At 39.2% G+C, this 26801-nt stretch overlaps 1 protein-coding gene across 2 annotated transcripts in view; it reads left to right on the forward strand.

The window, feature by feature from the left end:
• Positions 1-3668: 3668 nt before the first annotated feature.
• LGR5 (leucine rich repeat containing G protein-coupled receptor 5) overlaps positions 3669-26801 on the forward strand; it is a 196142-nt gene continuing 173009 nt past the window's right edge. The window contains exon 1 of one of the 2 annotated variants that reach the window (XM_027873041.1): positions 3669-4078. In XM_027873041.1, coding sequence (XP_027728842.1) covers positions 3858-4078 — 221 coding nt within the window. In that variant the 5' untranslated portion in view covers positions 3669-3857. The remainder of the gene's footprint in view (positions 4079-26801) is intronic. The other variant, XM_027873050.1, reaches the window with a different exon arrangement.

Raw genomic sequence — 26801 nt, forward strand, 5'->3', positions numbered from 1 at the left:
AGATAGATAGATAGATAGATAGATAGATAGATAGATAGATAGATAGATAGATAGATAGATATGCCCCCTCAGCCTCTTTGTTCTGTCTCGGCGTTTCTGTCTCTCTGTCTCTGTTTCTCTGTCTTTGTGTCTCTGTTTCTGTTTCTCTGTCTCTGTGTCTCTGTTTCTCTCTGTCTATCTCTCTGTTTCTGTCTGTATCTCAGTCTGACTGTTTCTATCCTTGTCTTTCTCCATGTCCTTGTGTCTGTCTCTGTCTCCATCACTCTGTCTCTGTGTGTCTCTCTCTTTCTTTGTGTGTGTGTGTGTGTGTGTGTGTGTGTGTGTGTAAAGGGGAACAGGGAGGAGAAGGAGGGAGCAATATTCCCCCTAATGCCTCTTCAAAAATGAACTGTTCATACATAACAACCCTACTAGACCTCAAAACTCTTTGCTTTGTGTTTCTTTCCTAAGCATGGGTGACTAAATGGTGATCCTGAGATGGACACTCCCAACCTTTGAGACAACCTTGTGAATTCCAGAGGTTGGGTCCTTCTAGGTCACTCAGTTGGTGCTGGATGCACTGGTTGCATTGGCTGGTGCTGGTTGTAGAAATTTCCCCTACAACCACTCTAGAACCTCTTGGGATTGAAGATGACCACTGACGGAAGGAAGAGCCCAAGTCCTTGCCTAGGTTACCAAAAGACATAGACCTTGAGGAAAAAACGCTGAGGAGTAAAAGTAAAGATAAAATATTTATGGGACAATGCTACAAAATGCTTAATGTTGGATCTTTAAATAGTGATATCCTGGAAGAATGAAACAGCAATCGTAAGTGGAAGCTTCAAGTATAAGTTTTAGCCAATTGTGCACTTGTGAGTTTTAGTGTGTTTAGCGTTGTGTGAATGTGTAAGAAAGGAAATAATCAACTGACCTCTACATGATTTACATTGTCCTTTGAGTATCTTTCTACTCATCCTTTTAGGTGAGACCCTAAGACAAGAGCTAAACCTAGGCTCCAAGTGATTCTCCCAGGGGTTCAAGAGTAAAGTGTAAAAAGCCAAAGAATTTTTTTTAAAGAACTTGATTCTTCCTATGAAATCAGACTCCTCCAGGACTGAACTTAGTTTGCATCCATGGGCCCAGAGCTAACAGGGCTAAAACTATTAGCTTTGTTGCTCCAACTAGAGGGCAGGGACTGGTTCATATATTTAATTATATATCTCCAGTACATTGGATACCTACTAGGCTTTTACTTTATGGTTAGATGGATGTACAATATGTCTCTCAAATGGGTGCCCAGGTACTTATTTCAGCAACATTTTCTGTGACTTTAAAATTACTTACAGATTTCTACCTTCCAGCCTTCTCTAAAGATTCTGATAAAACAAATTTGTGTTTTTCAAAAGAAGTTGATTCTCACTTAATGCAAAAGAAGAGATGTAATCCCAGCAAAGTCTTTGGGTTTTTTTTAAGTACACAAAAAAATCCCAGCATATCTCATTTAATGTTATAGGCTCTCCCCCTACCAAATCAGATGAGCAACTAACTTTTCAATTTCTAGTTTTAGAGAGTTTCCTGCACCACTGTTAAATGAATTCCCCAAGATCATAACTACCAGAGTCTATCAGAAGTAGGGTTTGAACCTAGATGGGCCTGATTCCAGGCCAACTTTCACTCTGCTAACCCCCAGAGGACTCTTCTTACAATTAAGCACATAACAATTAAGCAGGTAAATCTGATGGAAGTTGAGAGAAGGGAGAGATGAATGTGGACTACAGAAGCTGGAGGTGGAGGAGAGAGAGAGAGAGAGAAGAAGGAGAAGAAGGAGGAAGAGGAAAGTTTGTAGAGAGGCAGAATACCTAGCTATGAACCTAGATAAATAGCAAACAAGAATATGCTTTTGGAACTCAACAGTTATTTGTTGAATAAATGGATGGATGAATGAGTAAATAGGAGAATGAATCAAGATTTGGGAAGACGGATAAAACAGAGGCATAGCACTGAAACTGGCCTGATTGGAATAGAGTGTGTATGTTTCAGAGTAGTAGAAAATTAACTTGAGAATGAAAGAAGGGGCCAGATTATGAAGGCCCATATTTTTTTTTAAAGCTAATTAAAGAAACTTGGCGTTTTGAACTTGATGTAGCCAACTGTATAGGAAGTCATAGCACAATCTTGAACAGAAGAATAACCAGAAAAATGCTTAGATTTAAAAAGATTAATGTAACAGCGGTCAAGTTTGTACTTCTTCTAGTCATTGTTTAGATCAGTTCTTAGGATCATAGATTTGAACCTACAAGGAGACTTCAAAAATAATTTAATCCGATTCTCATCCTACTGATGAGGAAACCGAGGGCCAGGGATATGAAGGCTTGCCCAGGGTCGTGCAGGTGATAAGTAATAGAGTTAGTAATCAAACCAAAGTCCTCTACCTCCAAAGCCAGCATCCTTTCCCTGACTTCACACTTTCTTCTCTAGTAAGATTCTTGCACTGGCTGGGAATGTGTCTTCTTTCAAAGGGAATCTAAATTTCTGATTGTTTCTTCTTAATCTTTGGAGAGTTGCAAGGATCCAGTCGTTCACAGCTTTTCTGAGAGCTCTGGTGTCTGAATGAGACCTGTACTGGAAAGGGGACTGAATTTATATCAGAAGGCCTGATCTACTTTTTACTATGTGTGTGACCTTGAAGAAGTCATTAAGCTGCTCCATGCCTTCGTTTTTAAAGGATGACTAGAGGAGTCCTGAGGTCCTTTCCAGCTCATATGTCATATGCTCTTCTAGCATGGCTGCATTGTAGGTCACAGGAATACATACAGGAGAGGTGTGGTTAAGGCCCTGAAGAAATGGAACCAGTTGGTAGCATCTGCAACGTTACTTCACTAAAGGTGATTTTGCTGAAATCGCAAAGCATTTTCAAAAATAATTAACCACTTCCGACTTTGCCACCTGGACGATTTGGAAAGGTCGAGCTGGGGTGCTCATGCAGGAGTTGTACTTATTTAACGACTAAGCATAGCACTTCGATTTCAGCGTAAAAGCAAGCTGGACTCTTCGGTGAAAGGTGCAGTACGCAGCGTCATCCCATTATATAGCACACGGTTCTTAGTGATTCTCTTGCTTATTGCTATAGAGTTGTTGGTTTTGGTTTTTTTGTTTTTTTTAGTGACCTATGATAGTCCTATTTGGGCAGCTTGAGCCTGGGTTCCGAGGCCAAGTGCTGAAGGTCTCTCCTCTCTTTCTAACCTCAAACACAACCGCCCCCCCAACACCGCCCCTTCCAGGAGGGCAAGAGGAGGCGGAGGCAGTGGGCTGGGGTTGGGACGGGGGTCCATCCTGCCCGCTGTGTGCGAGGGAGCTGGAATCTCCAGGCCTCCGCCCCCGTCCCCACCTCCTCTTTTCCTCCGCCCCAGAGAGTGGGGGAAGGAGGGAGAGGAAAGAAGGAGGGAAGAGTTGGGGCGGGAGGGGCGCGGGGGAAACCAGGCTGCGCTGACGTCACTGGGCGCGCAATTCGGGCCGGAGCCCTTTAAAAAAAAAAAAAAAAAAAAAGCGTGAACTGGGAGATGTTGCTCCAGCCCGCCTGCAGCAGCCCCGCAGCAGTGGCGGCAAGATCAACGCTGAGGCCAGCGCCGCAGTGACCGCAGCAGCAGCCGGCGCTCCCCCAGGCGCTGCAGCTTCGCGTCCTTCCTCCTTTCCCCTAAAGGGCAGGATCGCAGAGCAACCGGCCGCAGGCCAGCGCTGAGAGACTTCACTGGGCAAGGCGACCAAGTGAGGAGTCCGGTGGGGCCACTCTCCGCGGCAGAGGAGCTGTCTACCCGCCCGCTCTCCGGGCTGCCCTGCTCTCCCTTCGCTTCCTCCTCTACCCTGCTCTCCCTGGCACCATGGACACTTCCCCGGCCGGTGCGCTCCTGTTCTGGGCGCTCCTGCTGCGGTGGGGGCGGCTGGCTGGAGGGAGTCCCGCGGAGACCCTGGCGGTTGGACAGCTGGGGTGCCCGACGCACTGTCAGTGCGATCAGGACGCCAGGATGCTGCTCAGGGTGGACTGCGCCGACCTGGGACTCACGGAAGTCCCCGCCAACCTCAGCGTCTTCACTTCTTACCTGTAAGTGCTCTGGGCTCAGGGTCAAGCGGCGCCCGGGTGAAACGGGAGCGTTGGCAAGAATCGGGGCGGGGGAGGGAGGATGGGGCGAAAGAGGCGGCATTCGCTTGAGACTTGGGAGGGGGAGCCCCTCCTGCCCTCGCAGTGGGTAGCAAGAGGTCGCATCTCGGGTGGTGAATGTTTGCTTCCAGAGCGTGCGTCTGGACAGCGTGCACACTCGTTTGCGGACGCTTCCGTCCACGCTTTCATTCATTCATTCATTTTGCAAATATTTACTGAGCGCCCACTACGTGCAGGGCACTCTGAGTCGAGAAATCTGGATGAAACGACCCGAAGAACAGGCAGACTTCTACCCCTCGGAGCACAATGATAGAGGCTCAAAAAAAAAAAAAAAAAAAAAAAAGTACTCGTTGAAATGAAAGGTTTGAGGTTTGAAGGCAATTCTTTCTTAAGCCTTCCAGAACCCGGCAGCTGGGCAATGAGCGCTCCATGCAGAGCCTGAGCCATTCCTTAATCGCTAGAAACACGGCAATGAAAGTTTGCTCCGAAAGGAGCTTCCGCAACTAGAAAGGGACTCGAGTTCCCATCCTACTGCCGCCTGATGTAACTTTTTTTTTTTTTTAAACTTTAAAACCAGGTGATTAAAAGTGGGGCAACCGCAGGACCTGATTAGACCTGCAAGAATGTTATCTTTACCTTTGGCTCAGGAGGGGAGGCTTTGAAACTTGCCGGCAGCGGTGTAATCTTTAACTGATCTCCTATCTGGGAGGAAGAGGGAAATGGGAGGTAGGTAGTAAGAGTGAGGGAGGAAATAGCGCTACCCGACCAGGGGCTTGGCTTCTGCTTTCTGTCATCCCTCTACAAACCCCTCGTCTAAATCGGTGCTGCCACGGCCCCTCCCCCTTTGGCTCGTCTCCCTTTCTCCTTTTCCTGTGTGACTCTGGGCAAGTCACTTAACCTGTCTCCATCCTCAGTTTCCTCATCTGCGAAATGGAAGCGATAATAGCACCTACCTTACATGGCAGTTGTGAGGATCAAATATGTAAAACTCTTTACGCACCTTAAAGCTCTACATAATTCCAAAATTATTAAGACAGAGAGGAAGTGGGGCTTCTTTTTCATACGTGTCTTATTAGGAAATAAGGATAACAAGTGGTTGGAGACGCAGCCATAAGGAACTACTAGATTCCCTGAGCTCCCCTGCGCCTCTCTCCGTCCCCTGTGAACCTGTACTTGAGCCAGAGTCCTGAGGTTGGTGGCGTTGTTTCTTGGCACTAGTGACATGCGGTATGGCTAGAAGCTGACACGTTTTAAGTTTTAACGCGAGGTGTTGACTAAGCAGTGAGCCTGCCCCAAGACAAATGCAATTACATTTTCCGCTTCTGTACCACACTGCGGCGTGTGGATGCCACGGGGTTTTCAAATTCTTCTTTTCCTTTGTCGTTTTCTGGAAGGAAAAAGCGTAAGAGATGTGCAATGTTTTCCCCAAAGTAGTCATTCTTTTCCTGAAGAAGATGGAGAGAAAAGTCTTTGAAATCATTCTTGTCTCTGTTTTAATATTTGGTTTTGTAGAGATGGACCATGCCTGCTAGATTTCCATAAGAATAGATGACATCCTTTCTAATTTACCCTATTTCAAAGGCACTTACCTCTTCATGCCACGAATTATTGCAAAAATTGTTCCAGCCACTTTCTATCGATATACTTGGTCCACTGTGCAATCTATATTTTTATATCAGAAATATGATCCTTAAAATGATCATCCTTCCAAAAGTCACATTTCACTTCTATGAACTGCTATCTCTACCAGAGAGTGAAACACATTGTCTTTCTGATTCCAAAGGAGAGTCGAGAAAGAAATCCACATGTACTTCAGCAGCTTCATTTAGTAACCTATAAATAGTATAATGCATCAGTCTACAGGAATTAAAGTTATTACATGAGAATTTAACATTAAACCAAAATACAGATCAATACATGCCTATAAAAGAAATATATAATGTCTCCAAAGACAAATTAAATAATAAACTCTAATTTTAAAACTTGTTCAGTAAGATAGAGAAATTTATATGTTGGGGCAATGATCTAAAAATATACTTGATTTTTTTTCTTCTTTTTGAAAAGGCATTATCTGTACTTTTATTGTCAAATATGAAAACTACCTTTTTAGAAAGTCTTTTTCCTACAAGAATCTGGTTGTATCCTTCAATGTGTTTACCTGAAGGCAAGAGCTCACCTATGTTGGGCCCTTGCTTTCTCTTATCTCTATATTATTATAAAAGAAAGCAAACTTTTGGAAGACAGTTATATGGCTTTCCTTTTTTAGTTGAACATATTAGGCCCTTAATATTTGCTTGTTGAATTGTATTGAATTTCCAAGTTTTATTTAAACCGGTGATGCTTTTTCTGGAATTGTTACATTTTATACTTGCTGATGGTTGACAATTTATAACCTTACTTGAGAGGGAGTTTTTGCCAGGGCATATGAAATTTCATATTCAAAGAACTCTTATAAGAGTGAAGCATTTAATGCTGATTTTTAACTTACCATAGTTTCAGAGGACAACTGCTAAATGCAGATGTGGCTGCTGCATTAAATAACCCAGCAAATGCTTTGAAATTACAGTGGCTAATTGATTTATTGGAAAGCTCTGTTATGTAGTTTCTGTGTTTGCTTTTCTGGTAGAGTTTAGAGGGCCTATGGCCATGTGGGGCCCTGGTCCCATGTGTTGAGATTCCTTTGACAACTATGGGAGTTTTATGAAGACACTAAGGGTGGAATATGCCCTCTTTTGGTTACACCTAGTATCGTCCTTTTTTTTTTGTTGTTGTTTGTTTTAAGTAGAATGACCATACCTCAAACCAATTAGAAAAAGAACAAATGAAACCAAAGCAAAAGTGGGAGCTTTACTTTTCTTACCTCTGTCTTGAAAAGGATTATCAACTAACTATGGGTTCAACTAATTGTTTCCTTTTTAAAATTCAAATGTTCCTGTGACCCTGAAACCAGTGCTCTTTCCACTCTCCAATAGAATGTGGGTCCTAAGAAAACCTTTTAAGCTGTCTTGATTAGCCTGAGGGTAGGCTTGGATAAGGAAGTTAAAGAAATGTGCAAAGATTGATGAGAGTGTAGAAAAAGCACCACTGTCTTTTATTATTTGCAGTGGATTATCATCATTTATTTGAGTCAAAATGTTATCTCCTAACCCTCCTGAAGCAAGGAACCAGCCTTGCTCTATAAACAGATTAACAGGGTGAATTTCAACTATTTGTCAAATCAATATCCAGTAACTGGTCAGTAAGTTTTATTTTTTAAGGTTCCTATGATTCCTTAGCAGCAAGTGAGAATTATTTGCTCAGCACTATTTATAGTTTTTCTCTCCATGATAAGCTAAATTCTTAAACTGAAGTCCCAGCACTAGGTACCTCTGTTCCTGAACTTAATACCTTAGCATCAAATTGGACCATTGAACATAGTAGAGATGCTGAAAATTCCTTCTGCTGATATCCAGTGGTCACGGGCTCTGGTTTTTACTAGTAAAAACTCATAAAGTTTACTTAGTGGAAAATGAGAAGCAAAATAAACTTGTGATATTAAAACAGATGAAAAGTGGTTCCAACTTTTGATTCCTTTAAGAGTATCTGCTTAGACCCTTAGTAGCTAAGTTTATTCAAATAGGTCCAGTTAGTTTGCATGACATATTGACATATATTGTGGATGTGATTAAAATGATGCCCCATGATCCATTTAACCTGTGATATAGATAGAAAATGAAATTCTAACAAGAATTCTAGCTCAATAAAGTGTAATTTTCTTTCATTTCATTTTTTCAGAATTTTTTTTCTATTAGCTACTCAGTAATATAAAATGCTGTTCATGCAAATCAAATTTTTCACCAGTTCCCTGAATATAGAGGGTTTATAATTAATAATTTTAGCTATGTAATTATCCAGATTATATGTCTGGAAAGGACCTTAGGGGTATATAGTCCAAAAGAAATTGGACTTGATTTTATAGAAGGAGAAACTGAGACCAGAGATGAGTTAAGGTCACCCAGGGAATAAATGGCACACTGGAACATGGACCATGACTGACTCTAAAGTCAGTGCTTTTTCCGATAGACCATGTTCTCACAATAAAGATCAATTTCTACTTACACTTTGAACTCATTTTAAATAGGAAGTGTTCAGACACATCAAAAGGTGAATGTATGCATGGCTCTGATGATGTACAACTGAATTACAAAGAAATCTTTGATGCAGTTTCAAGACCCAAAAGAATTTTTAAAGAAATCTTCCCTTGAGGGAGGAAAAAAAGGTCATACTATCTTTTCCTCTAACCTTCCAAAGATCTTAAATAAAAGCCCTCTAAATTTAGAAATTATATCAGCCACACAGTTTTATTTCTTTTCAAAAAATATGCAGTGTACTCTGTAACCTACCTTAATGTATTCCAGATAAAATTACTTCAAGGTCTTCTGGGCATTTGAATAAATGCCTCTGTTTTTGCAGGGTATCCGGTATTTATTTGTAGCATTTTTCATGTAGGGAGAATGAAAATTAGAGCACGTTTTTGGGTATAACATTTAAAGAGTTGAATTTTAACGAGATCACTTTAGGGAGTAAACTTTTATTTTAATTAAATTTATTTTTTTTGTTACATTTTGAGTTTTGAGTTTTTTCCTTCCTTTCCTTTCTCCCAACCCTGCATTAGAGAAAGCCAGCATTTGATATAGACATATATGTGGAACCATAAGACACATACTTCCATATGTCAGTTCTTTCTCTGGAAGTGGATAGCATTTTCCTTCAGAAGAACTTTGTAGTTGATTTGAATGATCATATTACTCAAAATAGCTTACTTATTCACAGTTACTCTTCAAACAATATTGTCGTTCCTGTACACAACATTGTTTTGGTCCTGTTTGTTTCACTCTGCATTATTTCATGCAAGATTTTCCATGTTTTTCTAAAACTAACCTGCTCATCGTTTCTTACAGCACAATAGTATGCCATCACAATTATATACTACAACTTTTATATCACAATTTACATCACAATTATATACTACAACAATTATATACTACAATCAGCCATTGCCCGATTGATGGGCATCCTCTCAATTTCTAATTCTTTGCTACCACAAAGAGAGCTGCTGTAAGTATTTTAGAACAGACAGTTTCTTTTCCTTTTTCTCTCATCACCTTGGGAAACAGACCTAATAATGGTATCCCTGGGTCAAAGGGTGTATACAATTTTATAGTTCTTTGGGCATAATCCCACATTGCTCTCCAAAATGGTTGGATCAGCTCACAGTTCCACCAATAGTGTATTAGTGTTCCAATTTCTCCACATCCTCTTCAACATTTGTCATTTTCCCCTTCTATCATTTTAGGCAATCTGATGGTACCTCAGAGATGTTTTAATTTGCATTTCTCTAATCAATAATTTAGAGAATTTTTTCATATGACTATATATAGCTTTGATTTCTTCTTCCAAACACAGCTGTTCATATCAATTGGAGAATGACTAATATTCTTATAAATTTGACTCAGTTCTTTATATATTTGAAATATGAGGCCTCTATTCCAGAAACTGGCTATAAAAATTTTTCCCGGTTTTAGTTTTCCATCTAATCTTGGTTACATTGGTTTTATTTGTATAAAACTTTAAAATTTAACATAATCAAAATTATTCATTTTACATCCCACAATGCTCTCTATCTCTTGCTTATGCATACGTTCTTCTCTTATCCATAAATCCAATAGGTAATGTGTTCCATGCTCTTCTAATTTACTTATGACATCGCCCCTTATGTATAGATCATGTATCCATTTATACTTTATCTCAGTAAACAGTGTAAGATATTGGTCTATACCTAGTTTCTGCCAGACTGCTTTTCAGCTTCCCCAGCAATTTTTACCAAATAATGAATTCTTATCCCAAAAGCTTAGATCTTTGTGTTTGTCAAATATGAGGTTACTATTATCGTTTGCTACTGTGTCTTATATACCTATTCAATCCCACTGACCCATCATTCTATTTCTTTGCAACTACCAGACAGTTTTGATAATTACCACCTTATAATACAATTTAAGACCTGGTACTATTAGACCTCTTTCCTTTACATTTTTTCATTAATTCTTTTGATAGTGTTGACCTTTTGTTCTTCCAAATGAATTTTGATATTATTTTTTGTAGCTTAATAAAATAATATTTGGTAGTTTAATTAGAATGGCACTGAATAAGTAGATTAGTTTAGGGAGAAATGTCATTTTTACTGTATTGGCTCAGTCCATCCATTAACAATATTTCTCCAATTACTTAAATTTGACTTTGTAAAAAAAAAAGTGTTTTTATAATTATGTTCACATAGTTCCTGGGTTTGTCTTGGCAGACATACTCCTACATATTTTGTATTGTCTGTGGTTATTTTAAGTGAAATACGTCTTACTATCTCTTAAAGGGCTTTGTTGGTGATACATAGAAATGTCAATTATTTATGTGGGTTTATTTCATGTCCTGTTTTGCTAAAAATTATTAATTGTTTAAACTAATTTTATTTGAATCTTGAGGGTTTTCCAAGTATGTTTTCATATCATCTGCTAAAAGAGATAGTTTTATTTTCCCATTGCCCATTCTGACTTTTTTCAATTTCTTTTTCTTCTTGTACTGCTGTTGTTAGCATTTCCAGTTCAATATTGAATAATATTGGTGATAATGGGCATCCTTGTTCCACTCCTGTTGTTACTGGGAGGCTTATCCCCATTATAGATAATTCTTGCTGATGGTTTTAGGTAGATAGTTCTTATCATTTTAAGGAAAAATTCACACTTTCGGGAGTTTTTAATAGGAATGAGTGTTACATTTTGTCAAAAGCTTTTTCTACATCTAATGATAATGATATAATTTTTGGTGATTTTCTTATTTGATATAATCAGTTATGTTAATGGTTTTCCTTATATTGAATCAACCCTGCATTCCTGGTATAAATCCCACTTGGTCATAATGTATAATCTTTGTGATATATTGCTGTATTCTCCTAGCTGGTATTTTATTTAGGATTTTTGTATTAATATTCATTAGTGAAAATTGGTCTATAACTTTTCTCTCTCTGTTTTTGCTCCTCCTGGTTTAGGTAGCAGCACCATATTTGTTTCATAAAAGGAGTTTGGTAGGACTCCTTCTCTGCCTGTTATTCCAAATAATTTATTTAATATTGGAATTAGTTGATCTTTAAATGTTTGGTAGAATTCACTTGTAAATCCATCTGGTCCTAATGCTTTTTTCTTAGGAAGCTCATTTATGGCCTGTTCAATTTCTTTTTCTAAAATGAGCTTGTTCTATTTCCTCTCCTGTTAATCTGGGCAGCTTATATTTTTGTAAGTATTCTTCTCTTTCACTTAAATTGTTAAATTTATTGGCATATAATTAGGCAAAATTACTTCTAATAATTGCTTTAATTTCATCTTCATTAGTGATGTATTCATCTTTTTCATTTTCGAAACTAGTGATTTGGTTTTCTTTGTTTTTTCAAATCATATTAATTAATGGTTTATCAGTTTCATTTTTTTAACAAAACCAGCTCCTAGTTTTATTTATTAATTCAACATTTTTCTTGAATTCAATTTTATTAGTCTCACCTTTAATTTTCAGGATTTACAATTTGGTGTTTAATCGGAGATTTTTACTTTGTTCTTTTTCTAGTTTTTCAAAATTTTTAAATTTCACTCACAATTCATTGATCTGCTCTTTCTCTATTTTATTGATGTAAACATTTAAAGATATAAATTTTCCTCTGATTATTGTTTTTGTAGCACCTCATAAGTTTTGGCATGTTGTCTCATTATTATCATTCTCTTTAATAAAATTATTTATTGTTTCTGTGATTTGTTCTTTGACCCACTCATTCTTTGAGATTAGGTTATTTAGTTTCCAATTAATTTTTAATCTGTGTTTCCATGATTCTTTGTTAAATGTAATTTTTATTGCATTATGATCTGAAAATGATGCCTTTACTATTTCTGCTTTTCTGCATTTGACTATAAAGTTTTTATGCCCTAATATATGCCCAGTTTTTGTAAAGGTGTCATGTACCACTGAGAAAAGATATATTCCTTTCCATTCCCATTCAATTCTCTCCAGATATCTCTCACATATAACTTATCTACAATTCTATTCATCTCCCTTTTTCTTATTTGTTTTTTGGTTAGGGAAGTAAATTTGTAAAAAAATATTTAAAATGGCAATTTCCATGAATGATATTTTGACAAATAAGTATCAGTTGTGGATGTTGTCGTAGGATTGTGGATTTGGATCTGGAAAGGATCCTTGGAACCCATTTAATCCAACACCTTAATTTTACCGATGAGGAAATCAAAGTCAAAGGTCACCCAGATAGTAATCATCAGAGGTGGGATATGAACACAGGTCCTCCAATGACATAGCCAATGCTTTTTTCAATATACCACATCTACTTTTCTAGATCTGCTGCATTTTTGGCCCTAAATGTGAGAGATATGGGAGGAAATTAGGAATCTGACTCTAAAATATCTTAAAACATCTTACTGGGAAAGAAGTTTAAAATGTGAATATCTGTAACAAATTATGTCAAATAGCAATACATTTTAAAGGTAGTTTGAAGAAATTTCTTTTGTGCCATGAAAATACCCCTTCTTTCCATCAAGGCAAAAATTTTTGTAAATAGTAAAAGATTAACAGGACCAGAGTAACATAAAGCTCCCTTAACTGATTTTTTAAAACTTTTCTTCCTATGCATTTCCTTCATGGAAAAGATGCTCAGACAAAGCAAGAAAAGGTAATGTGCACAATGGAGTGGAAAGAACAATGATTAGGAGCATGGCCCTTGATTTAAGAACCTTTGTAATGAAATAGAATCATGCTCTTGGAAACATTCAATTTCTCCTAGATACTTAAAAATAAGGAGAACCCAAAACTTGGTCTATGATCTATTGTTGTTACTATCCTTCATCTGATACAGTTGATTGTATGGGGCTAGTCTCAACAGGTATTTGCCAGAAGCATAGAAACAAAACCTAGATCTCGAGAAGATATTTTTCAATACCAACTAAGTTGGATGGTGTAATAGCTAAATGCTATTAAAACAACAAATTCATGTGAATTCAATGCATTATAGTTGGAAATGTTTCAGATTTCTTCATTCGTGTTAAAAGGATGGTTTCTTCTTTTAAAATGATAATACCCAGATAAGACCATGCATATTCAGATATATTTGGAAAGATTAAGCCCTATAATTAAACTCTCAAGTGAATATTAGTCAGACCTTACAATTGGTTCCTCCTTACAGAAAAGGGAATCCCCTCTCCTAATCTCTAACCTAATCTTCTCCCACACTGCAATTTTTCCACACTAGACAGCAGTCTCATTTTGTGCCAAAGGTGGGGAAATGGGAATCATTCAGTGTAGAATTAATATGAACTCCCTTTTATATAGCACTAATGTATATGTTGTTGAACAGAATTCCTCATAACTTCAGCTCTGAAAGGTGGATAATACAAGTATTATTTGACCCATTTTAAAGATGTGGGAATCAATCAACAAACATTTATCAATCACCTACTATGTTCCAGGCACTGTGTTAAGTAATGGAGAATACAAAGACAAGAATGAAATAGTCCCCGCCCTCAAAGAGCTTTCATTCTAGAGAGGAGGTGAAGATGAGAGAGATGAAAATGACTTACCCAAGATTACCCATTTAATAAGTGTAGGAATCAGGATCAAACCCAAGTTTTCTGAGTTCAACTTTTATGTTCTTTCTATTATGCCATACCGCCTCTCATAATCCAAACTGACTAAAACTAAAGACAAATGTCTAACCCCAATAATACCTCTATTGGACACATTTGCCAAACAATCTTGATGAACTACCTGCATTTCTATATTTCCTGATCTGACACTTTATTTTTCAAATCTACATTTTCATTCACCCAATACAGAAATGGCATTCACAGTAGATTTCACAGGGTAGATTTCTTATCATCAGTGGGAAGAACACACAGCAGATGAACCAGAGGGTATTGACAGCATTCTGTGGTGAGAATTTTGTAGCAGAAATTTTCTAATACAGAAATTTAAACTGTTTCATATAATGTGAATCTAGCCCATTCTAAAAGCAGTGGAATCTCCCCTCAACTCTTCCAGTTAATATTTTGGTCACATTGAGACCAAAAGAAGCCCCTCACTTTAGGTGAATATGAAGTGATATTAGTAATTTCATGGAGTACTGTAAAATATATCAAATTATTCCATGTTAACTCTGTACACTATAGCCCATATCCAAAAATAATACTGCTGAAGTTGATATTATAGAATGTGAGTGCAGCTAAAAAAATTGTATGCCCCATTGTCCATTCCACATGCTGTACACATGTGAACACTCTCTATTGTATGATGGATAAAACAAACTTTTTTTTTTGACTAGGCAATGGGGTTAAGTGACTTGCCCAAGGTCACACAGCTAGTGAGTGTTATGTGTCTGAGGCCGGATTTGAATTCAGGTCCTCCTGACTCCAGGGCTGGTGCTCTATCCACTGCGCCACCTAGCTGCCCCAATAAAACAAACTTTAACAGCTCACTTTGCTCATTTGTAAAATAAGGGAGTTAGACTATTAGTATTTCTCAAAGTAAGGTATGGGGACCCCTGGGGGTTCCCTAAGATCCTTTGAGGGGGTCCATAAGATCAAAACTATTTCACAATAACATTAAGATGTTTTAATTTCTAATATAGTAAATGTCGACAACTTTAGCCCACATAAATAAAAGCTTTTGGAGGGGTTTCTCAGTAATTTTTAAGAATATAAAAGGGTCAAAAAAAACAAAACAAACAAACAAACAAAAAAGAATATAAAAGGGTCCTGAGACTAAAAATTTTGAGAACCACTGGATTATATGATCTCCAAAGTCCTTCCTGCTCTGAGATTTTAAGCCTAGAATTGTGGTGATACTAAAATTTTCCCCGAGCTCTTGAAGAGGAACAGTCTCAAATCATCTTGTGATGCCATCTCCCAATGCCTGATCTATATTAATATCCATCCCAGCTTTCTCAGAAGCCTAGTCAACAGTCCTGGGGACAAGCATCCACTCTCTCTGATCCATATGTTCAAATAACAATGAGAAGAGCACTGGTTTTGAGTTCAAATCTAACTTCTGATGCTTAATACCTGGGTGACCTTGGGCAAGTCATTTAAATTCCTTGCACCTCAGTTTCATTATCTATAATATGAGGGGCTTGGAACAGACCTGCTGAGGTCCCCTTCAGGTTTTTGGGGCATGGATTACCTAGATAATACCAATTTCTACTATACATTGTCACTGATGTTTCAGAATAAAATATTGAAAAATAGTTAAAGGGAAAAGGTACAAAAATTATTTTTCATTCTGAATTAATAATCTATTTAATAATTAAACAGAAATCCTGATACTTTATGAATATTATCTTACTAGTCCAATTCCCTTCTTTTCCCTTCCCCCTAGTCAGGTAAAGTTAAAAACTCAAATGAGATTCAGTCATTTCAGAAAGTCCCTTACATGTCTCAGAATAAACAGGAATAATTCAAAGGAAGGCAGTTATTTTGCCAGACATCTGGTTACTCATGTGTCTGGAAAGAGGAGGAGAAAGGTGGTGATGGTGGTAGTGGTGGGGAGAGCTTTCTTCTTGTCTAGGGATCACTTTTTATAGTATGATCACTTTTTATAGTATTCTGACAGTTATTACCATTTATATCTGACTTGGAGACAGTGAAGGAAGATAGTGTTTGCAATAGAAAGCAATCTTTTCAAAATTCACATACTGACTAAAATCTTACCCTTAAGCTTTGAAATTTATATGGACACATCTGAAATATCATGGATAATTTTTTGATATCTTATGTCTACTTTTATCCCATAATTTATTAAATGAACATTTTTCGGCAAACTGATTTTACAAAATGTGCTCTTGAAAAGGAAAGCCTTCTAGCATAACCAATCAACCAAAAAGATGGCCTCCTTGCTATTCCATAAACAAGACATCCCATCTTTTGGCCAAGAACATTTTCTCTGGCTGCCCCCCCCCCCCTTGCCTACGATGCTCACCTTCCTCATCTCTGCCTACTGGCTTCTTTGGCTTCCATTAAGTCCTAAGGGCAGTTAGGTGGTACAATGGATAGAGCATCAGGCCTGGAGTAAAGAAGACCTGAGTTCAAATCTGGCCTTAGATACCTACCAGCCATGTGATGCTGGGCAAATCACTCAACCCTATTCACCTCAGTTCCTAATCTGTAAAATGAACTGGAGAAGGAAATAGCAAACACTCCAGTATCTCTGCCAAGAAAACCCCAAATGGGGTCATGAAGAGTCAGACATGATTGAACAACAAAGAAGCCTTTAAATCCCTTCTCAGAGTAATATTCTTAAATGCGTAAAATACATAGGATTACGAAGGAAAACAATTATGGTGAAATATAGTTATTAAAATATACTTCTTAAAAATACAAGTCTATGGACACCAGTTCAAGACCTTCTGTTTTAAAAGGAGTGATTTTTTTACCTAAATACAGATTTTTTTTGTCTATCATTTTAATCTTTCCTGTCTTCTAAGACTGCACCAAAAAAAATAAGTGTGTATTTCAACTTTTAAAAAACATTGGTCAGGAAAAAAAAAGAAATTCAGTCACACATGCCCAAATAGAAAAAAAATTCCACCCCCAAACCTTCTTTGTACCATTTCCTCTGTAGAAATGATACCCCAGCTTGACAAGGGAATGACAGGGGAGGGCCCAATCTTTTAAGTGGAGAAACTCTGAAGAGTTGGCTGAATAGAAGGCATCTTCCTTTCGGTTCGGTAGCTGAAGTGCGGAAGAAAATTGTCCAGGCAGAGGAAGCCCGGCTCCAGCTGGGAACTTGTGGACTGAGCTGACCTTCCTACTCAGCATGCCAGCTGAAATTAAGTTTTCCTCAAGTGCTCCCTTGTTAAGCCAGGCCTTTCTTCCATGTTGCTCATCTTTCACAACTGGAAGCCAAGTGATTCAAATCCTTACTCAATTTTGCTGCCAAATTCCTTCCCTCCCCCCTCCCATTCCTCACTTTTTCTTTAAAAATAAAATCTTAAATGCACATATTCCTCTCCAAATTCTGCAATGAAAAGGAATGCTTTACATTTTACTCTTAAGTAACTGATAAATGCTCTTTTCACATTCTTTTTTTTCTTTTTCTTTTCTTTTTTTGACCCAAGAAGAAATCGGGCAGGGGCCTTCACAAAAGATGCTTGTTTCTGTTCACAGAATTCACAGTCCTTTGATCTACAAGCCACAAAAGTGAATTTCTCTTCAGGACAATTTAAAAAAAAACCACACATGATCTCAGATGGAAAAAATGGGAAGAGTTTGTTGCATTCATAACCTTAGTACATAGCTGAGATATTATTTTAAAGGCAGTTGGCTCATATGGCCTTTGATGTATCATTCAATGGACTGTGTTTTGCTTCAGCCAATTTTATTTTAATATATTTATGGCTTCAACACACCAGACACTATATGGGAACACGTTTTCAGGTTAGCAATGTAGTTCTGTAATATTTAAGAGAAGTTAGTCATATAATAAACTAGAGTTTAAGGAGCTTGGTATAAAAGTAACCTTTCTGTGTCTTACTGTATATACAGGGAATACAATTAATTCCCAGAAGCTTGAGAGAAAAGTCTATGACAGCAATACAGAATGACCCCACTTCAAGAAATTAATGGTAAAGTAAAATCCAGATTTACGCATATACATGGCAAAAATTAGGGAGTGGTTATTTGCTTGACAGAGGATTTTCTTTTTTTTCTTTTTTTATTAATTTATTTTGACTTATCAACAATCACTTCCATAAATTTTTGAGTTTTAAATTTTTCTCACCTTCCCTCCCTACCTCCCTCCCCAAGACAGCACACAATCTGATATAGACTCTACATATACATTCCTATTAAACATATTTTCACATTTGTCATGTTGTAAGGAAGGATTAGAACCAATAGAAGGAACCACAAGAAAGAGGACACAAAACAAAACAGAAGTAAAAAAAAAATAATAAATAGTATGCTTCGATCTGTATTCAAACTCCATAGTTCTTTCTTTGGATGTGGATAACATTTTCCATCATGAGACTTTTGGAGATGTCTTAGATCCTTGCATTGCTGAGAAGGGCTAAGTCTATCAAAGTTACGATGTGGCTGTTACTCTGTACAATGTTCTCCTGGTTCTGCTCACTTCACTCAGCATCAGTCCATACAAGTCTTTCCAGATTTTTCTGAAGTCTGCCTGCTCACCATTTCTTATAGCATGATAGTATTACATTACATTCATATACCACAACTTGTTCAGTCATTCCCCAATTGATGAGCATCCCTTCAATTTCCAATTCTTTGCTACCACAAAAAGAGCTGCTAGAAATATTTTTGTACATGTGGGTGACAGAGGATTTTCAAAAGCATTTAGGCACATTCAAAAGCATTCAAAAGCACAATGTGACAGGATCCCATAGCTTTAGAGGGGTCATTTAGTTCAACTCTCTCGTTCTGCAGAGTAGTCTCTGCTGATAGCAAATTTCTGCAATTTCTACCATATAATGGTTCTTCCCTTCAATGCAACTTCTATCGCTCAAGTAGAAATATGGGCAGGAGTTCTTGAGGGTGAATGAGAGTAGAGACAGATTTAGGAGTCATTTGTAACTACATAGGGTGTGGTTATGTTCATTAAATGGGAAATTAAGTGACTTACCCAAGGTTGTGTATCAGAGCCAGAATTCAAATCCAAGTCTTCTGACTCCCCCTCATTCTCATAACTAAGGCACATTTCTATTTCTTCATTCATGCCAGAATTATATAAGGTTACCCTTAAATGTTGCCCGAATCTAAACCTCAGTATTTGTAGGATTTTGAGCTGGAAGGAACTTTAGAAGTCATCTCACTAAACCCCCTTATTTACAGAAGAGGAAACTGAGGTCTAGAAAGAGAAAAAAAACCAAGGTCACACAGTGAAGCAACATGATACAGTGGAAAGAGTTCTGGATTTAAAGCCAAAGGTTCTGGGTTCAAATAACCAAGGTCTTCCATTTACCACCTACGTGGCCTTTGGTGAACCACTTCATCTCTCTGGAACCAAGTTTTCTTACCTATCTAATAAGTGGCTCAGACTTGGTGACCTCTAGAGTCAGCAAGATGGCCCAGTGGATAGAGCATTGGGCTTGGAGTCAGGAAGACCTGAGTTCCAATCCTGACTCAGACACTTGTTAGATGTCTGACCCTGTGCAAGTCACTTAACTTATATTGACCTCAGTTTCCTCAACTACAAAATGGAGATAATAATAGCCCCTCTTAGAACTGTTGTGAGACTCAAATGAGATAGTATTTGTAAAGCCCTTAGCACAGTGGTGTATAGTTGATTGGATGGTTATTGTCCTTCGTTCTCAAAGAGGACCAAAATGACATCACTATGTTAGAGTCAAGTCATAGTACGTCCAATACAAGCTTGGAATGTTCTACCATAGGTTGGGCACAGACAGTCAATGTGAACATTTAGAGTGGATTCTCCAAATTTGAGCATCTCATTTCTTTTCAGCTACTTCACTCCTACTTTGCTAGCAGAGTACAGCACTTTCTCTGATGAAGGCACGCTGTGTTGGACAGTCCCATGCCAGTGTCTCCCTTGTTACTCACTTAATTCCAAAGTTCTGAAGAGAAACCTTGAAAGTGTCCTTGTATTGTTTTTTTCTGACCACCATGTGAGCACTTGCCCTGTGTGAGTTCTCCATAAATAGTCTTTTTGGCAAGCATACGTTTGGCATTCGAACAATGTGACCAGCCCAGTGGAGCTGCACTCTCTGCAGTAGAATTTGAATGCTTGGCAGTTTAGTTCAAGAAAAGACCTCAGCATTTGGTATCTTATCCTGCCAGGTGATCTTCAGAACCTTCTGAAGACAATTCAAATGGAAACAATTCAGCTTGTATATTGTCCAGGTTTCACAGGCACACAACAATGAGGTCAGCACAATGGTTCCACAGACCTTCAGTTTGGTAGTCAACCTAACACCTCTTCTCTCCCACACTTTCTTTTGGAGCTCCCAAACGCTGAGCTAGCACTGGCAATGGGTGTGTCAATCTCATTATCAATGTGTACATCCCTGGAAAGTACACTGCCAAGGTAAGTGAACTTACCCACAGTATCTAAAACTTTTCCGTTTGCTGTAACCAATGGTTCTACATATGGATTGTTGTTGTTGTTGTTTGTGCTTCATTCTTGAAGAGAACCATGACATCAGGAAGGTGATGTCGTGACTTGCAAATGAATTGGATTTAAGTGAATTGAAGGGCTGGTATGGTGCTGACTAATGGAGCACCCATATTTTCTCAGTATTAACTGTTAGGCCAAAATTAGTACAAACAACAGAGGATCAATCTATACTTTGTTACATCTCAACTTAAGAGTCTGCATGAAGTGTACAATCATCTGCAAACAAAAAAATCATGTACCAACACTCTCTTCACTTTAGTCTTGGCTTGTAGCCTTTTCAAGTTGAAGAATTTACCATCAATGCAATAGCTGACCTTGATGCTGTGTTCATTTTCACTGAAGACATTTGATAACATGACTGAAAACATGCTAAAAAAAAGCGTAGAAGCAAGCACACAGCCTTGTTTCACCCCACTGGTGACTAGGAAAGCGTGAAAACATCATCCATTATCCAGAACCCGGGCAAGCATGTAGTCATGAAATTGATGTGCAATATTAATGAACCTCTTCTGGCAACCAATTTTGACGTAAGTTTCCATAAGCCCTCACGACCAACAGTATCGAGGGACTTGGTCAGATCTACAAACATTGTGTACAGAACTCTGTTCTGCTCCTGACATTTCTCCTAGAATTGTTGGCCAGCAAACACCATACCGACCATTCCTCGGCCTTTTCTAAAGCTGCACTGGCTCTCAGGTAGATGACTATCTTCCAGGTGAAGGATCAGTCTATTAAGGAGTACTCTGGCAAGAATCTTGCTGGCAATGACTAAGAGAGAGGCCCTCCCTCACGACCGCCATGATCGTCACAAGCCAATCTATTCCCTTTATAGATATGGACAATAGAGGCATCCTTGAACTCCTGGGGGAATAACCTTCTCTTGCCATATAACCTAGAAAATTTCAGCTTTTGTATGAGCAAGAGACTCCCCCCCACCTTATAAATCCCAACTGTAATAGAATCAGCATGAGGTGCTTTGCCACATGAAGGGAACCTAATGGCATCCAAAACCTCTCCTTCAGTTGGAATTTCAGCTAGGGAGGGATTGATTTCAACCTGAGGTAAACAGTCAGTGGCTTCAGCATTGATTGATGATGGTCTTATGAGAGTACTATGGAAGTGCTCAGCCCATCTCTCTAGGATCATGTCCTTATCACTAATCAATGTGGCTCCATCAGCACTGAATAGTTGAGATGCACCATAGGTCTTTAGCCCATATATAGTCTTCAGGGCATTGCAAAAGCACTTAGGATTGTTACTATCAGCGTAAAACTGAATTTCATCTGTCTTCTTACTAAGCCAAGAATCCTGCATTTCTCTAAGATTCACTTGTATTCTACTTTTGGTGGAATTAAATGCTGCCTTCTTAGAGATGGATGAACTATCCTGCTGAAAAACTCTGTAGAATTCTCGTTTTTCATTTAGTGACTTCTGAATTTCCCCATTGTTTTTGTCAAACTAGCCTTGATGTTTGCAAGTGTTCTGACCCAGATGAAAAAATGCAGAGCAAATCTCTGAAAGCTGCCCACTCCTCTTCTGTTCCACTGTTGCCAACTGTGTGTTGGCTCAACTTTCCCTCTAAGTTAGCAATAGACTGTTTCGGCTCAGAGAAGCACTCTAATCTGTTGACGTTAATTCTTCTGGTTGTCATTTTTTGCCTCAGGGCCACTGCTTTTGTTGAATGCAAATATTGAGCTTGGAGTAGATAAGTCTATGATCAGTCCAGCACTCTGTGTCACACACTGCCTTCATCACTCTCACATCCTGTCTGTCTCTTCTCCTTACTATCACCTAGTCTATTAAAAGCCAATGTTTGCTGTGAGGATGCATCCATGAAGTTTTATTGTGTTTAGTTAAATGGAAGACAGTGTTGGTGATGAGAAGGTCATGAGACGCACAAGTAAGTGCATCAAAAGTAACTATTGCTGTTGCTGTTTCCAACTCCGTTCTTCCTAAGAATTCCCTGCCACGTCTGGTAGTCTGAGCCTACTCTAGCATTAAGTCACCCAGAATTATAAACTTTCCTCTTTTGACACATTAATGATAAGGGTCTCCATGTCTTCATAAAATTTTTCTTTGACGTCATCAGGGTTCATCATGGTGGGAGTATAGGCACTGATGATGGTGGTGTGGTGTTTTCTTGCAAATGGCAATCACATTGTCATGAGCCTGTTGTTCACTCTTTTTGATAGGCGTACAAGTTTGTTGACTAGATTAGTTTTGATTGCAAAGCCTACACCAGCTTCACAGCACTCCCCTTCACCATGACCACTCCAGAAAAATATGTATCTAGCTCCACCTTCAGTAAGCTGGCCTTCATTTACCAGCCTTATTTCACTCAGGGCTACTATTTGGATGCAATACATGCTGAGTTCTTTTGCAACAAGAGCTGTTTATCTTTTCAGGTCTACTGGATTTTGTGTTGTCTATAAGTGTACACACATTCCATGTACTGATGGTGAGTGGAATCATCTTTCCATAGGTTTTTGTACATTTTTTTTGGTGTGTTTTGGCTGCAGGGTGGGATCCCTGCCTGCTGTAGTAATCAGACCAGGGTTGGGTAGGCAGACAATTTTTAGGGCACCTTTTCTAGACCCTTCCTCACACCAGAAGGTGAGCAGTGCAGTCCTTAAAAGGCTGCTCAGACAACCAGAGGGCTGCCAAACCCTCCTACCACTTCCAGTGAGAGGACAACCCTATGGCTTGGGCCACCTGCATGCAGGGTTGTGACTATAGCTCCTAGTGCATCTGCACCTGGTGCTTTGTCATTTGTCTGTTGCCACAGGACTTTGAGATAGGTAAAAATGGTAAAATGGTATGAGTGATGTTTTTTGATGCATAAATTGGATTTTAGTGAGGTAGAGTTGCATGAAGTCATTGGCCTCCCTCTCTCCTCCAAAGTCATCACAGTCCAGTGACAGGACAGAATCAAGATGACTGGGGATGGCGCAAGATGCAGTGGATGACCTTGGTATCTTTGATGTCTAACCAAGCTCTAATTGCTCTATAGTGCCTGCTTCAGCTGTCCTCATGGCTATTAGAACAAATTATTCTCATCCACCCATTCCACCAGGGGAAATCTTCACATGCTTGGGGTAGACACCCCGCTAACTTCTAATGGGTTACCCTCAACCTGGTTTAGCCTGCTGCTGAAAGAGTTTACTGGGGTGTGGCCACTGTGCATGCTACAGCTTCTTGGAGTTACAGGTGAGAGTTAGGTGAAACAGGTGGACACCAAGGGTGGAAAGCAGCGCTCACACCAGAGGTACTAGTCTTCCCTGAACACATTCTATACCCCATGGTGCATAGTAGGTGCTAAATAAATGTTTCCTTCCTTCCTCTAGTGCCAAATTGTGTGTTCCTTCCATAACCCACTATTCACATCAGGTGACTTCATTCTCCTTGTCAGCAAAGTTCAGTAATTGCTTTAGATGTTCAAGTTAACAAACATTTATTTAGCACCCACTATGTGCCAGGCACTGAGTTGAGGCTTCAAGTGAGGTTAGAATCTTAAAAAGAGGTGAAATATTTGGAAGTCTCTTAAAAAATGAGCTGTGGAATAATTAGGATCAGTTTATATTTTTTAATTCCTACACAATTTGTTGCACATCAAATTTACTGTTGTTATACAAAGCTTTCCAAAAGTCCTATTGAAGATTAAAATTGCCCTAGGATTTTTGGGACACCCTGTAATGATTATAAATCCAGGTGGAGAAAGAAAGGTGGAACATATTGAATTACCTCAAAAAAGAGAGTCATTGAAGGTGAGCTAGCTGCTAGCTGCAGCCACTGTTTAGATGCATGTCCATAGCCTACTCAATAACAATAATAATTAATAATGATAACTTACATTCATATAATGCTCTAAAAGTTATAAAGCTCTCTACATACAGTAACTCAGTATTACAATATTATTATTCCCATTTTACAGAGAAGAAAATTAAGGCTCAGAATGACAGAGAAGGGACAAGTGCAAGGTCACACACACCGGTGTCAGTGATGGGATTTTAATTGTCCTTCCTACCTAATCGTTGTTGTTGTTTGCTCTTCCTCCTAGAAGAGGACCAATGACATCAGCAGGATGATGTCTTGACTCGCAAGAGAAGGATTTAAGTGAGGCAGAGCTGTGCAAAGTCATCAGCCTCACTCTCTCCTCCAGAGTCATCCGTGGCAGAACCTAAGTCAAGACAACTGAATGGCAATGACTCGGGGTGCAGTGGGAGACCTTGGCCTTTTTGAGCTAAGGTCTTTCCCAGATCTCGGTTTGTCTGAGGCAACACCCATTCAGTAGTTAGAGGTTAGGAGAGGAGCCCTGAGAGATGAATAAGCAAGAGAGATGGAGAAAAGCAATAGTGAGACTTGTCTTCTTGTGTTCCCTAGAGGAACAAGAAAACCTAAGGACGGGCATCTGAGTTGAAGGGCGATGTGATGAGGCTGCAAGTGATGTTAAGGTCTTAAGGAGAGGGTGAAAATATTTGGAATGGTTTCTTAGAAACGAGATGGAATAAATAAACGGGATTACTTTACATTTCCTGATTTCCTATGCGAAAGGTTCACACGGAATTTACTGGTGTTATACAGGGTGTCCCAAAAGTTTTAGTGTAGTTTTAAGCTCCTAGAACTTGAGACTTTCAGGATGCCCTGTAGCACAGATCCAGAGAAAGGCTTGGAATTCTTTACAATTCACTTATTCCCACTTGCCAAACCATATTCCTATATTTATTGAGGCTTCCTGTCCCTCACTTGTACTAGCTGTGTGACCCTGGACAAGTCACTTTACCCTGTTGCCTTAGTTTCCTCATCTGTAAAATGGGCGGGAGAAGGAAATGGCAAACCATTCCAGTATCTCTGGCAAGAAAACCCCAAAAGGGGTCAGGAAGAGTAGGATATGACTGAGTAACAACAGCAACATCACTTCCAGAGGGTCTTAGAGGGGTATTTGAATGGCTTTTTACCCTTCTCCCAGATATTTCCAGCCCCATTTTTTTACTTGTAAGCTCCAGGAAAGGGGAGGTGGAGAGTGGGGTCCATAAAGGTGAGATCATCATAGTCATGTTGGCCCACTTGAGGGATCAAGGGCGTTCCAGAGCAGTAGAATGAATACCAGATGTGGAATTAGACACCAGAGTTCAGAGTTCGAATCCCAGCTCTGCCACTAACTACCTGTATAACTGTGGGCAAGGCAGTTCATTTCTCTGGGCCTTAGTTGACTCATCTGCAAGATGGGGGAATTGGACTAGCTGACCTCAAGGGTCTCTTCCAATTCTAAATATCCAGTTCTGTGATCTAGGCTCAGAAAGCAGCAGCAGCACCAGGAGTGAGGGACCTGGAGCCCACAGATCTGCCACCCTCCTCCCCCACAGCCTTAACCTCCCAGGCTTCATGAAACTAAGGAGTTCAAGGTCTTTTCTCCCCCAGTGAATCTTCAGAGTTTTTTGCAGAAGGAAATAAGACTCTATTAAACTAGCTTCTCCGGAGCTGAAAGCGTATCTCATTTGATGATCTCAGAGTACTTTGACACCATAATTAACTGAGAACATGTAATCTTCATCTTGCCATCACTTCTTCCTTCAATATGATTTCCATCTCCCATGTAGAAACGTGGAGAGGAGCTTTAGGGGTGGGAGTGGAAACACACCTTAGAGTCATCAGCCGATCTGTGAAGCCATGGGTATAGATGAGTTCACTTGATGAAGTGTAGAAGGAAAGGAGAGTGAGTGCTACAAAAAGATGATGAATGCCTGGATGGGAAAAGTCACTGAGCTCCGCTACCACAGCAAAAAATAGAACCAATCCTCCACCGCAATCAGTAGAGTGGAAAGAGTAGAGGCTCCAAACTCAAAGAACCTGGAGTCCAATACCATCTCTGAGTCTTTTTACCTAGGAAAGTAGTAAAACCATTCTAGGCCTCAGTTTCCTCATCTTTAAAGTGAACTTGGCCTCTGAGGTCCTTTCCAGCTCTTTATCTGTGATCCAGCGAAGTCACTTAAACCCCCTGGGCCTCAGTTTCTTCATCTGTATAATAAGGACGTTGGACTACAAGCCCACTGACATCACCTCCTGCTCTGGGTCTACAATCCTACAATCCTATTAAGTCCCTTAACCTCCCTGGGCCTCAGTTTTCTCATCTGTAACTAGGTAGTCTCTGAGGTCATTTCCAGCTCAGGGTCCACTCTCCTAAAGTCCCAGAACAGTTTATTGGATTACCCCGTATTATGGTTGGGAAATCTAATTTGGAGAAAGTATGTTATAGTAAAATGAGCTCAGAGGTCAGAACTACTAGCTGACTACATTTGGAGCAAATTCTACTGTGGGAACCTCAAGGGATAAGCCTTTATAAACAAACTGTAAGATCAAACTAAGCAGTACTGACCCTTGCCTATAATGCAGAAAGCCTCACAATTAGGTAGTAAAGGTTGTGAAATGTAATCTCTATTGA

Source organism: Vombatus ursinus, unplaced genomic scaffold (assembly GCF_900497805.2).
Source record: "Vombatus ursinus unplaced genomic scaffold, bare-nosed wombat genome assembly UNPS02003292.1, whole genome shotgun sequence".
NCBI lineage: Eukaryota > Metazoa > Chordata > Mammalia > Diprotodontia > Vombatidae > Vombatus > Vombatus ursinus.